This window comes from Pholcus phalangioides, unplaced genomic scaffold, assembly GCF_987345545.1.
Source record: "Pholcus phalangioides strain wild (caught in Gottingen) unplaced genomic scaffold, Ppha-v1.0 ptg000037l_1, whole genome shotgun sequence".
In the NCBI taxonomy this organism is placed as follows: domain Eukaryota; kingdom Metazoa; phylum Arthropoda; class Arachnida; order Araneae; family Pholcidae; genus Pholcus; species Pholcus phalangioides.
Window position 1 is genome coordinate 3796380 of NW_028301624.1, and position 15589 is coordinate 3811968.

The following is a 15589-nucleotide window of genomic DNA, read 5'->3' on the forward strand; positions in this document are numbered from 1 at the left end:
ATTCGGATTTTTATGACATTGAATGGGAAATGTCGATTCGGATTTTAATGACATTGAATGGGAAATGTCGATTCGGATTTTTATGACATTGAATATGAAATGTCGATTCGGATTTTTATGACATTGAATGGGAAATGTCGATTCGGATTTTAATGACATTGAATGGGAAATGTCGATTCGGATTTTTATGACATTGAATATGAAATGTCGATTCGGATTTTTATGACATTGAATGGGAAATGTCGATTCGGATTTTTATGACCCAAAGACTAAATGTCGATTCGGATTTTTATGACATTAAACGTGAGACGTCGATTTGGATTTTTATGACATTAATTTATAAATTCTGTAAATATGTTCAACTTTTGGATGCTGAATTTGGTCACACATTTCGTTACGACGGCCCTTTTAATACATCAAAATGCGCAGCATTATTATTAAATCTGGAAGTTATCTCACAGTTCTCTAAATACGGCAGCACAGATTTCGGTGGACAGACCACTTTTTTAACTTTTGTTTTTTGTGAATCTAATAGTATTTTTATGTAAAGTAGCTATTTTCTAAAACTTGTTGGCGGGCCGCAGCAAAAAGCCGGGTTTTCCTAGGAGCAGGTTTCCTGTGCCGCGCGCAACGTGATTCACCCAGCGCGACACGCCGTCCACTCACCAGTAAGAAAAGTAGCATGACTGTTTTCCTACAGAGCGCAATACGGCTCACGACAGCGCTTTACGTCGGCCGTCATTGGCCGACTGCTTCCGGAGAAGTCAAATGCGTCGCGCGCCGCGCGTTTTGCCGATGTATAAAGTTTTATTAATCATCATCAACGCCTTTTTTTTAAAACTAAATTCTGCTTTCAAAAGGCAAAACTTTTATACTTAAATTTCTCGAAAAAAAAAGCAGAAAAGGAATCTGTTTCAAGCTTGAAAGTAGGAAAATAAAAACACCAAAATTGTTTCTGATATTAAGCAGAGATAACGAGGACGTAGAATTTAAATGTAAAAAGAATAAAATTAATGAGCCAAGTTATTAATCGCCTGCAATTTGAAAGAACTTGTCCGAGGCTTGATTTAAATACTGTTGGTGCTGCCATCTAATCTCGAAATTTCAGGCAACTGATGCGATGATGAAAAGAGCGAGAGAGAGAGTTATTTGTTACTTTTTAGCATCAAATTTTTTTATTAGACGAAAATTTCGGTAACAAAATTCGTAGATTTCAGTGGTTGCGGCTCATATGTTGCTCCGGATAATGTCTCTCACAATCACTCGAGATGGTAAAGCATGAATCGTTTAAAGAACAACACAGATTTATTTCACAGAAATGCTGTGGAAATTGGCGAAGAATTTCGAGAAGTTATATCTACAGTGTGATAAACATTGTGTAAAATATAATAGTTATGCAATATAATTTTTATAAACACGAGGTGCCCTAAATTGCTTCTCATGAGATGTTGATTGTACTCCCTGGGGTAGAATGTAAAGTTTATTTCTTTGTAGAGAAAATAAATGCTCCCACCACGGAACCCCGAATGGCAAACTACGTTATATTTGCCACGCCGGGGTTAATAACTCTCAAAGAACAACTATTTACACGAATTCATAAGCAGCGAATTGGCGAAACACGCTAAACAGGGAGTGGCTTTTCTCACATACAAGAGATGTCTCATTGTGAAAACTCAACGAAACTGCTTATAGTTATGTTTTTGGCATCGCGGATCAAGGGCGTAGCGGGGTGGGAGGGTCTGGTCTTTCCCGAAATGTGAGAAAATAACCGAAAAAAGGGAAAAAGATGGACAAATCTATTGTTCTATCACTTTGGTTCCCCCAGAACAAAATTTCTGGCTACACCATAATCTGCCTACGATATTATATAGCAAAAAGAAAGGTTCTGGGAAATCCTCTCATATTCTTGCGAGAGACACTCCTTTCCATTGTCGTCATGACTTCGCAAATTTATCAGCAAATTTGGCGAGATTCACCGAGAAATGCGTAAATGGCTATTTACAGGCTAAAAATGACATAATAAACGATAGATAATAACTATTTACATACTTTTTGGAACGTTATTTGACTAAAATACTGCATATGTAATGTACATATAATTGTTTGATAAAATTTCGTCCGATACGGTCTGACTCCTTGACAGGAGCAATGGCTGAAATTGGCTAAATTTGATTTAGCCTGGGCCAGTTTCGTTCGATAGAAAACGACAGGTTTTGCTCGGGATTTTCGTCGTTTTATTTATTTTTGTAGGCCGTTTTTTCGAAAGTATTAATTGCTTAAAACGAACAATGTGTGCACCCGAAGAAATCCTTTCTTGACAGCCATTTGCATCCGCAGCTGCAAAAACGATTTATTCATTGTACGAAAAATTTTTCAAAGACAAACACATTTCTTTATTGATTTGAAATGCCATAAACCGTTCTTGAACAAAAATCTCAAATATGTATTGATAATTGTGAGGAAATGATGATGAAATCTGTTTATGTGAAGACTCGATAGAAAAAGAACAGGTGATGTTCATAGAAAATAAGAAGAGGCACTTGATATTATTTACCACCATTATAAAATCTGATTTAGCAATTTGCACTATTTGGCAAATAACACACGTAATTCATTTAAAACTTCTTACGTGGGCGAAATTCACGAAACCGTCTCGTGGAACAACCAAGTATGTACAAATTTCAAACCATAAAAAGAGTGTATGAACGGAGGGCGAATGTAACATTTTTTAGCTCTGGTCAAAAATGCCGATGTCTGATGAAATCGTGAGAAATGAAGAAACTCTACGTCGTGCGATTTTGTTTTCAGTGAATACCGGTTCCGATTTTGTACGTTTTCCGAGAAAAGTGAAACTCTACGGTAAAATCTTCAAGATCCATAGAAACGCAGCACGACTGTAAAAGATTATGCCCCACGAAGATGGGTTGGAAGAGACCTCGACAACGGGATAATTCGGGCGGTTCATTCAGTATGACTCCAACCTTCCCCCCATTGCTGAAGAATTATCATCAAACTCACTCCGATAACAATGAATATTTTTATAAAGTCGATTGCGAGAATTATTACGACAAACACCAATGCTATTCAGAAGAATAGGCTGTTTAATCGTTTAATTGGTAAGTATTGGAAAAGAGCAGAGGAGAAAATTTTTGAGAAGATTATATTCTTGTATTAAGCAAATGAGATACCCTTAATGGTATCACATGACAAAAAATATATATTGCCAATATTTGAAGAAAATGTGGGATGTTGCACTTCAGAGAAAACACTACATTTATGATTTACGTAGATTTTGATAGTATGAAAAAGCCAAGTATGCTCTCTTACTTACTTTTCTATCATTGTTGAAGAATGCACAGAGGGTTTCCTTGGAAGAGGGCCCAGAAGGGGCTTAAATTCAAATTCTTGCACAAGGCACAAGAATGGCTAGCTACGGCCCTGTATGCACATCAATATGTCCCTTACACCCATGCTATATCCCTCCAAAATGCTAGGTCAAATATCGTTCTTGCTTGGCTTGTCAAGCAATAAAGAGATACGTGTACATTTGAGCTATTGGTACACAAAATTAATTAAGGAAATGTAATGAAAGGCCCACAAGAGTAACATCGAATGTTTAAGACTTATTTAGAAATATCATTACGGAAACGAGCTCAAAATATACGCTTTTCCTTGAAAAAATATAAGAAACCTCATGTGTTGCTTTTACTCGTAAAAACAAAACCGCCAGATAAAGGTTTAATTAACACAGAAAACATCAATGCAATACGAAAGTTAATTAACATGGTTTATTAAGAAGATTCTGTTGCTTATTGAATTCGTACAATCGCGTTTCTTATATAATAATGCAACCTGCAGAGATGGTTTCCGACATTCGATAGTCAGTCCATTAAGCGCCCTCAATAGGGCTATTCATGATGCAAGGTTCGCAGGAGGCACTCATGGTGTTTCTGTTGATCCAATCCACATATTCTGCCACATTGGTATACGGTGACTGTGCATGTGCTCCACAACTGTCAGAATCAACGTATGAAGCGATACCTACGAGAAGGTATACCATACCATTGGGGTGTAAATGTATTCCACTTCCTAAATCCCCCTGAAAATAAATGGATTATTATTTTTTCATGTTCTTAATTCATGAGTTACGCGCAAATTCAAAAATTGTACATCAGGAACTGATTTAGATAGACTTAACTGCATAAATAATTACTCAAAATAATTGATTGAATATTCTTTATATTTGCTCGGAACGAAAAGGAAATATTAGGAATGAGAAAAATGTGTCGTTTAAATACTGTTTTCATTGAATGAACGGCCATTTTAGAAACTTTATATAAGAGATCGACGCGATACGAATTACGGTAAAAGCCCGAATACTGGTATAGCCTAGGATTTACCGTTAAGACCTCGGTTTTACCAAGGCGAGTCGGTAAAAGCCCGAAATAAGCTTGTAAAAGTTTTCATTTCAAACTTTTACCAATCCAAGCTCGTTTTATATGAATCAATCAACTATCGCGGATTTACTAGCTCCTGCCATTTATTTTTTTAATTCATAATTATGATTACCCGATAATTACTAATTAATAAACAACAGATGAATTAATTATTTACCATTAACTTATTAGTCCCTGAAGCGAATTAATAAATTATTATTCCATTGTTTAATTAATTACGTTACTAATTAATTTACTCCAACATTAAAAGCCTGTTTTTAATGAACCAATGGCGCTTAGTTATCAATGCAATAATCATAATTGTTTAATAAACCTTCAATGAAAACGGGCTTTTACTGTTCGGAGTAAATTAATTTACTTTTGAAAAGTATGAACTTTTATTGAAGAGTTTAATTGAGTTTTTATCAATTTTTATCAATTAATTAATGAAAATTACCAGCATATCTAGCGTCGGGAACTAACATAATGGTTAATTAATATATTAGCTAGTTATCGATTAATTGTAATTGTTACATAATTATCATCATCACAATCAATTAATAACCGTAAGCTACAAAGAAGTTCATCATGATGATCAATTGAGTAATCGAAGAAATTATTTTGATTTGACTTGGTAAAAATCTGAAATGAAAACGTTTACAAGCGTATTTCGGGCTTTTACCAACTCGCGTTGGTAAAAAACCTACGTTTTTCCAGTCTTTGAACTTTTACCGTAACACTTATACAGGGTGCATAGCAGCACGCATCCCAAATTACTGGAGAACTGTTCATCCTGGAGGCATACTTCCAATTAGAAAAAGTATCCAAACAACGTGAAGATTCCTGGAATGAATTCCAGTATCTCCCCGAATATCTTAGAATCGCGTGGAGGTGTTTTTCTTAGCCACTATCGGTCTATAATGGTCACATTATATATTACCGAATGAGTTGTGCCAGAAGAATGTGAATATGTGAACTTGGAAAGAATTGTCTACTCGTCTTCTCCGGGAATCGAACTCAGTCCTTTTGCAAATTTGCCAAGTTCGCTATCCGTAATCAGTATACATAGCAGGAGACACGAAATTTCCTAGCTTATTTACGCACCATGGTGTGACGCGCTGAGAGAGCCCCAGTATCCACCCCCCTCCCCAAACATCAGCAAAAGGGCCTGAAGTGGTTGCAGTCGCGAGAAGAATAATTTTGAATTTTTTTTCTGAGAAAAAATCAAAGCCATCTCATTTTCATGACTGCCTCCACCTGGGGACCATTTGCTGAATTCAAGGGAGGCTACTGCACCTCTACTTCAGCGCGTCACACCAGAGCACGCAAATGGGGGAATGACATGTCGTGTCTCCTGAGTTGTGTACTGATAGCGCACTTGCCTCTGGGCTGGGTTCGATTTTCGACAGAAACCAGTAGACTTTTCTTTCCGAGTTTCCCTCGGCATAATATCCAAAAAATAAATAATAATATTTTTTTTGAAAGCTGTTTGACATCTATAGTTATATATTCGTCGATAATTATTCAACACTGGTCCGATACTGCAAGCGATGCCGCCTGCAACTGGACATGGATTGGTTAAAAACCTGAAATTCCGGTATGTTGATCGATTCGTGTTGATTGGCATGCTGCATCTCTCGCGGTATCGCACCAATGTGAAGTACCCTGCTTCAACAGTCAAATGATTTAAGTCTTGTGTTGACATACTTACAAAGCAAACACCCTCGCTCGGAACAGCTCCGGCGCAAAATTCTTTCTCTCTGTGGATCGGGTTAAAATTGCCACAAATATCATGTTCAACTAATGGAAGATAAATGCGCTGCAAGTGTCTTGCTATTGACGGATCTGGAAAAAGAATTTGTTGAGCAAACAAATGTCAGAAATAAGTCAAAAATGTCTTGAAAGGAGAAACGATGAATTGATAGAAAATCGATACGAATGATTGTCCAATCGTCTCTCGATATTGGAATAGCTTACCCCCGGAGGTAGTAAATTGTAACACAATTGACACGTTTAAAAAGAAATACGATAAACATGTTGGGGTAAATCGAGAAGCTATCCATTCTTAGAATAAGACAACCATAAGTATTCTTTATGGGCATTGTATAATATTTTATCATGTGTATATATTGTTTGTAATTTGTGTTAATTGCATTTTTAATTGGGTTGCTGTATTTTTGAAACATATGACAACCATATTTTTATGGGCATCTTTTTATCAGCCACCTCGTTGGGCATTTTGCCTGTTGTGGCGTTGTATTTGTATTTGTATAAGTTAGAAAAATGATCATTTTTCAAAAATTTCAAGAAAAGTAAGCTTCAAAAATATTTCTATTGGTAATGGGTAAACGTGTTTCCTTTTCTTTGAGTCAAAGCATGGGAACACCTAGTGTACATTGTTTCACTTTTGCATGATCAAAATATAGAGGAAAGTAAATACGTTTTTCCTGTGGTGTTCTCCCAAAGTTGAGTCAACATTTTGTTATTATTTTCTTATGTATGCAATCCTTTTAAATCAATATTTTCCCATGATAGAATAACTCAGATACGAAAAATAATCGCGACTGCATTATTACATCTATGTCCTGGAACTAATGGGTTAAAGCACAATCAGCCACCGGTTCCACTCATAGAGGTGAGCGGATCCCTTCGTCAAACAAAAATTGAATTATGATCTTTTGAAGAAGAACACTGCGGAAAATAATTGAAAACATTAGCTATATATAAAAGATAAAACATTTTGAAAAATCTTCTCCCATTATTTTCAACTAGTTTCGTTTCCTTCCTCAACGTTGGCGCTACGTTGAACTTGAAAAGAATTAATTGAACTAATAAAAATCAATTATCTTTTTTCATCAAATAACGGAAAAAATAAATATAAAATTTACCATTAGTATATTTTTGTTTCCAACCAACTGCGGTGAGCATGGCCCCGGTCTCCATCTGAAAGTGTGGAGTAGGTATCATGGCTGTTCTGACGATGATTCCGTTAGCATAATCGTATCCGAATTTGACAGGTTCTTTAAACTCGATCAAGGCGATGTTGTTCTCGGTTCTTGATTGATCATATTCCGGATGGAGAATGTATTTGGTGGATTTCCTTGTTATCTTCCGGCTTTTGTTCGAAAAATACTTTCCTATGATGCTTGAAACGGTGTGATCTCCAGGAATGAAACTGGCATTTTGTATGGAAAAAAAAAAAAATGTCCAATTAAATATACAGGGTGAAAACTCGAGTCCGTTTCACCTCAAGCAGTGCGTAAACGTTGACTATATGAACGTACTTTTAATTAGAGAAAAATGTATTTGAACGACGTGTCCGTCTTAGTACTTCACTAAGGGTCATATACTGTATGCACCGATATTTATTTACAATAAACCCAGCAGGCGTGGAACTCACTTACGCTGGAAAAGTAATAATAATAATAACATAATAATATGAATAAATAATAAGGTAGAAAGAATAGTCAGAGGAGGGAAAGCACTTCGTATACGGAGACAGGTCGAAATCATCAATAGCGGGAGCAAATCTTGCGTAGGAGGCGCATACAAGTTCTGATGGCGGACTGTTCCATATTAATCACCACACGGCAGTGTACACAAAAGTGTAATGTATTCTGAACGTTGATGTTCTTATTTGGAAGCGATTCCTCCGTGGGTTACATTGTCTGTCTATGATCTCGAAGAAAGGTTCTCCCGATGGTAGATAAACCATATGGTGGACTAGTTTATAGCACACCTCCAGATCTGAAGCGATTCTACGACATTGCAGCCAGTGAAAAACTAGAAATTGAAAGGTCTGACAGTAAGACCAGCCGCTCATGCCAACTATCCGTTTGGTGAAGGACCTCTGTGGCTTTACAAGGAGCTTTATGTCCTTTATTTTGTAAGGGCTCCACACTTCCGAACACATCTCCATAATCGGGTGATCATACTCACGGAAAGCATATGCGCATCACATTTGCGGTATGCCGTACATAACATGTATGAATTATGTTAGTTTTACACACTATGCCATGATAATGATCAGTAAAATCCAGGATGTGCAATACCTAAATTCACGCATGTACAGTACCTGATTGCGGTAAAGTTCCATTACCTAGTTGATAATATTCAAGATCGGTGCGTCTGCCTTAATGCATTGGTCCGCTTTTTGAGATGTTGGAATAAAGAGTTAATAGTTTTATTTTTCATATGTTCCCCCGTCGTGTAATAATATGTTTTGAGCAGATTTTGAAATCGATACAGCGATATCTTTTTATTTTTCGGTTGAAATATCCTTCAATATACTCTGTATTTGAAGCATATTTTCTCTCAATTAACGCATCACATAGTTTAGTTCTTCCCAAAGCGTCTAATAAAATCGGTATTTCGTGTCACCTGATCACCGAAAGTGTTGATGTTTTCGGTATCACTAACTTTTTGTGTGATGCACTGAAGTGTGTTGCGATAAACCTCTTTACAGAGGAAAATATTTGCGTTTAAACTAACAAACTAATTTTTTTGGGGGCGAATAAATACTCAAAAGCTCTTTTTTTTGTGGTTCTAACAACGCCAATTTTGAAAAGTTGCCAGCAGCAGCATAATTTTGATGGCATGTGATGATAATGTTGCCTCTCGCGATTTAACGATAATCCCTCTATTATTATGATATTTTGTTTTTATAAGTTATAATATGAAAAACAAGTTCATCATAAGATCCCACGAATTTGATAACACTGATGAGCACGAAGTATCAGTAAATAATTACAATACAGTTCCAATGACAGAATAAGCAAACAAAACAAAACAAAGAGATAAATTCGTCGAAATTAATTCTGGATATATGGAATAAAGAAGAGAACAAGTTTCCAATCTGAATACAGTTCAGACACGCAGTATACTCTCATATACTGTACATTATGAATGAAGAACATGAAATGCTAGAACGATGCGAGAATGGTTTAGTGACTTCGACAATTGGATGAAAAATCAGCAGGAAGTATACTTATTAATAAAATTGGATGACACTCAGAGCACTTTTTTGTCAAAAATGATCGTTTTGTTGCTCTATTGAGAAAAGATATTTTTTAAACGTTTTTTCAGTAACGGTATTGAAGGGGAAAAAGTATCATGCGGTAGTTTGTTATAAAACTTCGGAATATAAGGTGTGTAAAATGGTTTTTCTTCATTGTTTCGTTTATTAAGGGAGTATTTAGAATGTTATTGTATGTATTTGATGGCCATTAAATTAAGGGGAAGATTGAGTTATTTTTTTAGTAAGTAGGAGAATCGATTTATGAAATTCTAATGCCGCAATGGCGGTATGTTTATTTGCCGGTAGATATTGAATGACGGAGTTGAGCGATTGCCAGTTAGTGATCGAATTATTTTCTTTTGGGACTGAATGATGGGTCGCAACGTACTGACGTAGTCACTGCCCGAAACAGTTAGTCCATATCATAGTTCAGAATAAAAAAGGAAATACTAACACGAAAACTAATACAAACGATTGATGAATACTATTCGGTGATATTAGTTAAGGGACGTAGATAGATATGATTGATTCAAGTATCAGAGAAAGAAGCCTCGTTCTTTTTTTGATCAGTAATTTAGGGCGGGAAGCCATGTCCTGACGAAATATTCATACAATCGGACTCGTTATTATTGTATTTTAATATGTTTATGTCGATATGGCCTACCAATAAGACATTTTAAGATTTCATATTCGTTAGTAAAGAGTCAAGCTCTTAACACATTCTCACTTAAAAAATGTGTGCGATCGTTATAAACAGAGAATATTTAATTTTAGTGATGTTTGGTTAATGCCAATTAATACTAATAATTATTAATAATACCGTCACTTCAGCTTTTAGAATCGCGATGGACGTGATGTTATTGTGATTTAAAGATTCATTTGTGTGCACCAATGTGCCTGTTGAATTATTGTAATTTCTACGGCATGAGAATAAATCAAAACCAGATCTTATACAGATCAGTCTCTGCATCGAAAATCCAAAGTTCAGAGAGAATTATAATATCAATATGATTAACAAAACTGCTTTTAAATGTCATAAAATGGTCCAAATTGGCCCTAACGCTTCTCATATTTAAGTGAAAACCGTTAAAATTTGATATATTACTAATATTGCTGCGTTGTAAATCGTGATCAATGAAAAAAAAAAACATTTCTAGATCATCCAGGGTGCCCATTTTGAGATTTAAATTTTCGTTACTATTAATTGACGTGAGATAAATTATCTAGATCACGGGTTTTCGAACTGGGCACTGCGGCACCTCTGGCAAAGTTTTTTTTCCGAAAATATTCTTTGTTAAACACAGCTCTGGGGAGCCGGCAGAGCTCGCGAATAAGCATTGAATAAGGGAAAGAGCACCGTGGGAAAAAGGTTGGGAATCCCAGATCTATACACGACTGGTCTTGAACAACCCAGGAGTCATCTGTTTTACGCATAAATATCTTACCGTCACGAATCCAACAACATGTGAAGTGGTGTTGTTGCTTATGATGTTTCGAATGATAAAAGACATTTTCCATGCATGCGGTTCAATGTTCATTAAAATAAAATGGCGTGGATCTGCTGTCCATCGACGAGGCTTTCAGTTTCTTAGATTTAGCCAACTTGAGAGAATTGTCACAATTGGATTTAAACAATCGACATAATTATAACGATCTCCCAATATAACGTCCGTTTTCCGTGGTACGAATGACATCTTTATAACGAACGTGAACTGTGTATTAAAATACCAAAATTTTATTTTTCAAACTTTCAGCTAATAAATGTGAAGAATCATAATACTAATGTATACTTACCTTTCAAAACAACTAGCAGCTGTCAACACATGTTTGTCCGTGACTAATGTCCCACCGCATCGGCGATAGCTAATTGGTGTCTCGGACGGCCTCATGAAATCAATGAAGACCTTGTAAGAATGAGAAGCTTGTAATTTAAAGCAAAGTAATATGGAGTGATTAATTTTTATTTCCATCAAGGAAAATCTCAATAGATATTTAAAAGTGACATTATAGCTCAATTCAATATCGACACGATCACTTTCTAAAACTCACCGCTTGAAGTTTTAAGCGACTGTTTTTATCTCTATGTCACATGATGACTCCCACCATCACCTTAAAAATTGCTGTAAATAATATGTGCTCAAACCATGGACTGCGGACCGAATGCGACCTTAAATTTCCTTTTGTAAAAATGGACTCTCTAGAGGCATACTTGTAGATCAATATGTGACGCGCTCTGTAGTTCCACATCATTTAAGTGGCCCGCGGCACATTCACAGTTACTTTAAGTGGCCCGCGGCACATTCACAGTTACTTTAAGTGGCCTGCGACACGTTTTGAAGTCGCATTTCGTAAAGGTTTAGCAACCTTGTCATAAACTATGACTTTCGTTTTTATTAAATATAACGTTGAATCGAATGCAAGAAGAGAAAACTTACGAATGACGAGAACAGTCCTTCACCATAGTCATCTACACGATACATTTGTTCTGGAATAGAACACTGACATAGAAGTCCTGCAACAACAAAACGAAACCGATTCATGCACTGAATCAGAGGCAATGGCGTCTGATAGCGAAAAACAAAAAAAACTTTCGAACTCGAATTTTATTGCCATGGAAAAATTCGATTTCTTTCTAAAGCGAGAGGAAACAAGAAATGCACTCTTACGACGGTCGTTGTTGAGGAGGTCAGTCTTCGAAATGGGCGGTTGTCCAACGAGAACTTCCATTGTGGTTGCATTTGAGACGTTTGATCCTTGCGAAATCTGCATAAATATAAGAATATGATAAGGCGGACCATCAACATGCGTCTAACACTCAACTCGAATAGATCTCGCGCACAACATATCCTATACATACTACCAGGGCCTTAACTAGGATTTTTGCCGCTCTCACAACTTTAAAATTCGATAATTTTGTAAAGGTGTTCTTTGTTCCCTCCTAAAACTGCCGTCCCCTAAATTTTGCCACCCGGGCAGTTGATCCCCGCCTGCTCCCTTCTAGTTACGACCCTGCATGCGACTACATTCAAAAAGTTACGAGACTTATTTTATTTAAGGAAGAATGAACGTAGATATAACGTGTTCACTCGGTGTTTCCTTCGAAGTAACTACCCTGTGAGATTATGCATTTTTGCCAATGTTCCTACAAAGATGTAAATGCGGATTGAGAGCCTTTATTGCAAGCCAAACCATCCAGTGCCTTCGTCGCTGCTCGTTGCATTTCTTCCTGAAGTGCGGGAACTATTGCAGTTTTATTTTGGATTGATGCAGCGTTGATTTTAATAAATGCACTATCGTTGTTATTGCTCCAGCATTAATTTGATTGCAGGGAGGGAAGACTATTTCCCACGTAATTGTAATTTGCGTGTTTCTGAGATTCATAAGGTATCCGAAGATGACGTCATTCCCGCTGTTATTCATACGAAGCACAGCTGGTTGATGCAAAGATGAATTCAGGTAGGATTATTCAACTGCCTGTGTGGGAAATTGAACCTTCATACTGAAGAACCAGACAAGACCCGGACTCTGTCCCTTGAGGGATATAAGCCCTTTACCCGATTGGGTTGTCTTGCTGAAGACGGAGGGTCGGGGCAAGCCACCACGGGATCTTCTCCCATGGGCGCCCGCCCCGATCCTCGAGATCCCACCATAAACCCTATTCTAACCAGCAGCGTCCCGACTTTTCTCTAACCTCCGTTGTTCCTGGAAGTCCCCTTCTCTGTGGAATTCCCCTCCTCGGTGTGCGCCCCCAGCCACACCTCCGGCGGTCCTGCTCCAAAATTCTCCTGGCTGTTTTATTTAAAACATATTGAAGAGAATATATGACAGGACGTATTACATACAGTGTGTACAAGGCAATATGAAAAATGCATGTGCAAGACAATATGTGAAGATCGTGTGCAAAACAAAAATATGAGCGGTGCGGGTACGAAGCAATGTGAGTCGTATCGCTACGGGCATCGAACAGAAAAAATATACAAATATTGTGCACAAACAGATACTATGCAGGCACTGTGCAAAAATGTATCGGCTGTACAGGTTATGTGCCGGTGCGAGTTACAGGCATGTTGCGGGGCACAATAAATCTACAGAACAACTTGCATTATACGAAAACTGAGATATATACGATACGGTTGCAAAACAAAAAATATGAGCGGTGCGGATACAAAGCAATGTGAGTCGTGTGGAAAAATATGTACAAAATTGTGCGCAAAGCAGAGATATATACACGATACGGGCATGTTTTAGTTAACATTTTCTATACAATCGATGATGAAAACATATACAACAATATGTGCGAGACAGGCGTTACATGAATACTGCGGGATATTAGGCAGTATAGTCTGCAAGGAAATAATATTAGCAGGATATTTACTCGCCCAGAAGCGCAAGAGTTGTACGGCTGGTGCACAGCTATGGGATACATCGTGGTGTATACCACCGTAGTGTAACGGCCAGAGGGCTTTTAGTCTTCAGGACGCGATGAGCCGACTTCTGTGGAGGCTGCCCTGCGTCATCTTCTCGCTGGTGATGGCGCATCTTTTGAGAAGAGAATCTACCTACTCTCGCATGCGGGTTGCAGGCTTGACCACTACGATACAAAGACGGGGAACCTCTTTCCTTAGAGCTTGTAACCGCTGAGCGGGACCGTGCATAGCCCGTCAGACTTGACTCAGTGAACGGCTCACAAATACTGACATTGTCACCAGATGGAGACATATAAGAAGATGATGATAGCTGGTTGATGCGAAGATCAATTTAGGAAAGAAAATTCAACTTCCTATCCGAAGAACCGAACCCACGTCTACTTCATGAGTTTCGTTGCCTTTTTGGTGTAGTTGTCGAGCGTGCTTACCCGGCATGTGAGAGGACGTGGGTTCAATTCTCTGCAGAGGAAGTTGAATTTTCATGTCGTGAATTCATCATCTTCGAGCCAGCTGTGGGAAATTTCATATTTATGACGGGGTCTGGGATATTTTTTCAATATTGGATACATGTGGTGACATCGAAAAAAAATTATATACAGTCGAATCCTGTTATAACGAACTCCAAGAGACCGGAGAAATCACTTCGTTATTACGAAATTTCGTTATAAAGGAATTCCAGATTTTCGCATTTTTCCTACGTAAACTTATCTGGAGGATTAGAAAAATGTTTGTTAAAACGAGATTTTCGCTACAACGGTATTCGTTAAAACGGGCTTTGACTGATATATAGTTCATTTAATAAACATTTCAAGAGGGCGTGTAGCTCGCGTCGATAAGATACTCACCTAAAGTACCGAAGGATGTATAGAAGTGTTGCGAGCTCGATACCCGGTTTGTCCTTGTCAGAAACATTCCTGACACAGGGGTACAATATAAACGGCAAAATAACAACAGAAGAATATTACTAACACACCGAGGGGTTAGCGCACCAACCTGTCGGTGAGTATAAAAAAAAAAAACTGCCGTTCGGAATCAGCAATAAATTGTAGGTCCCGGTCTAATTAGCGCTTGTGCACTGAAAATGACTGTGGTGCGCAATAAAAAGATCAAATGATAAAAGTATGACAAAAAAGAACCAAACTTACATTTAGGACGCCAATAAAGCACACCATGACTTGAAATAACGTTTGTAGCTTGAAACGCATCGTTGTCGAAACCATTTTTCTTTAGGTCGAAATCGATGTTAAAAACAGTGAAAATGAATGCTTTCGAAGGATTTCAAGAGAGCAATAACAAGCACGACAACTGCCTGAAGAATGAGTGAACATTAAACACAATATGATCATTATGTTCTCTCCCTCCCCCTATGTCTATATTTCGTCAAAAGAACAGGTGCGATAGTGATTTCTTCATTTTGGGTAATTTTATGCGTAAAATGTATATTTCTTCATATATTTATAGACAATGCACCATTGTCAGACAGGATAGCATCCATTGATAGAATGAATATATCTGGGTGTGAGCATGCGATTGAAATACTCGCGACTGCCGGGCATTATTTATTCCCAGAAACGAAAGAAATTATTGATGATTACATTTTTGATGTCAGAAAATGTAAGAAAAAAACCCATTTCCTCACATGAAAACATACAGCAAAATGAAGGATGAGAAAAAACAAAACGCGAACGGAAAGAGCATTATATAACATC

General features: G+C 37.4%; 1 protein-coding gene across 1 annotated transcript; it reads right to left on the minus strand.

The window, feature by feature from the left end:
- Window positions 1-3770: 3770 nt before the first annotated feature.
- On the minus strand, window positions 3771-15202 carry LOC149065941 (brachyurin-like). The gene is made up of 7 exons (XM_089253361.1): window positions 15026-15202; window positions 12120-12216; window positions 11889-11965; window positions 11248-11357; window positions 7325-7611; window positions 6148-6281; window positions 3771-4099 (listed from the first exon to the last, which is right to left on the minus strand). The coding sequence occupies exons 1-7, from the start codon at window positions 15098-15100 to the stop codon at window positions 3890-3892; spliced, it is 990 nt and encodes a 329-aa protein (XP_089109487.1). The 5' UTR covers window positions 15101-15202; the 3' UTR covers window positions 3771-3889.
- Window positions 15203-15589: the final 387 nt, after the last annotated feature.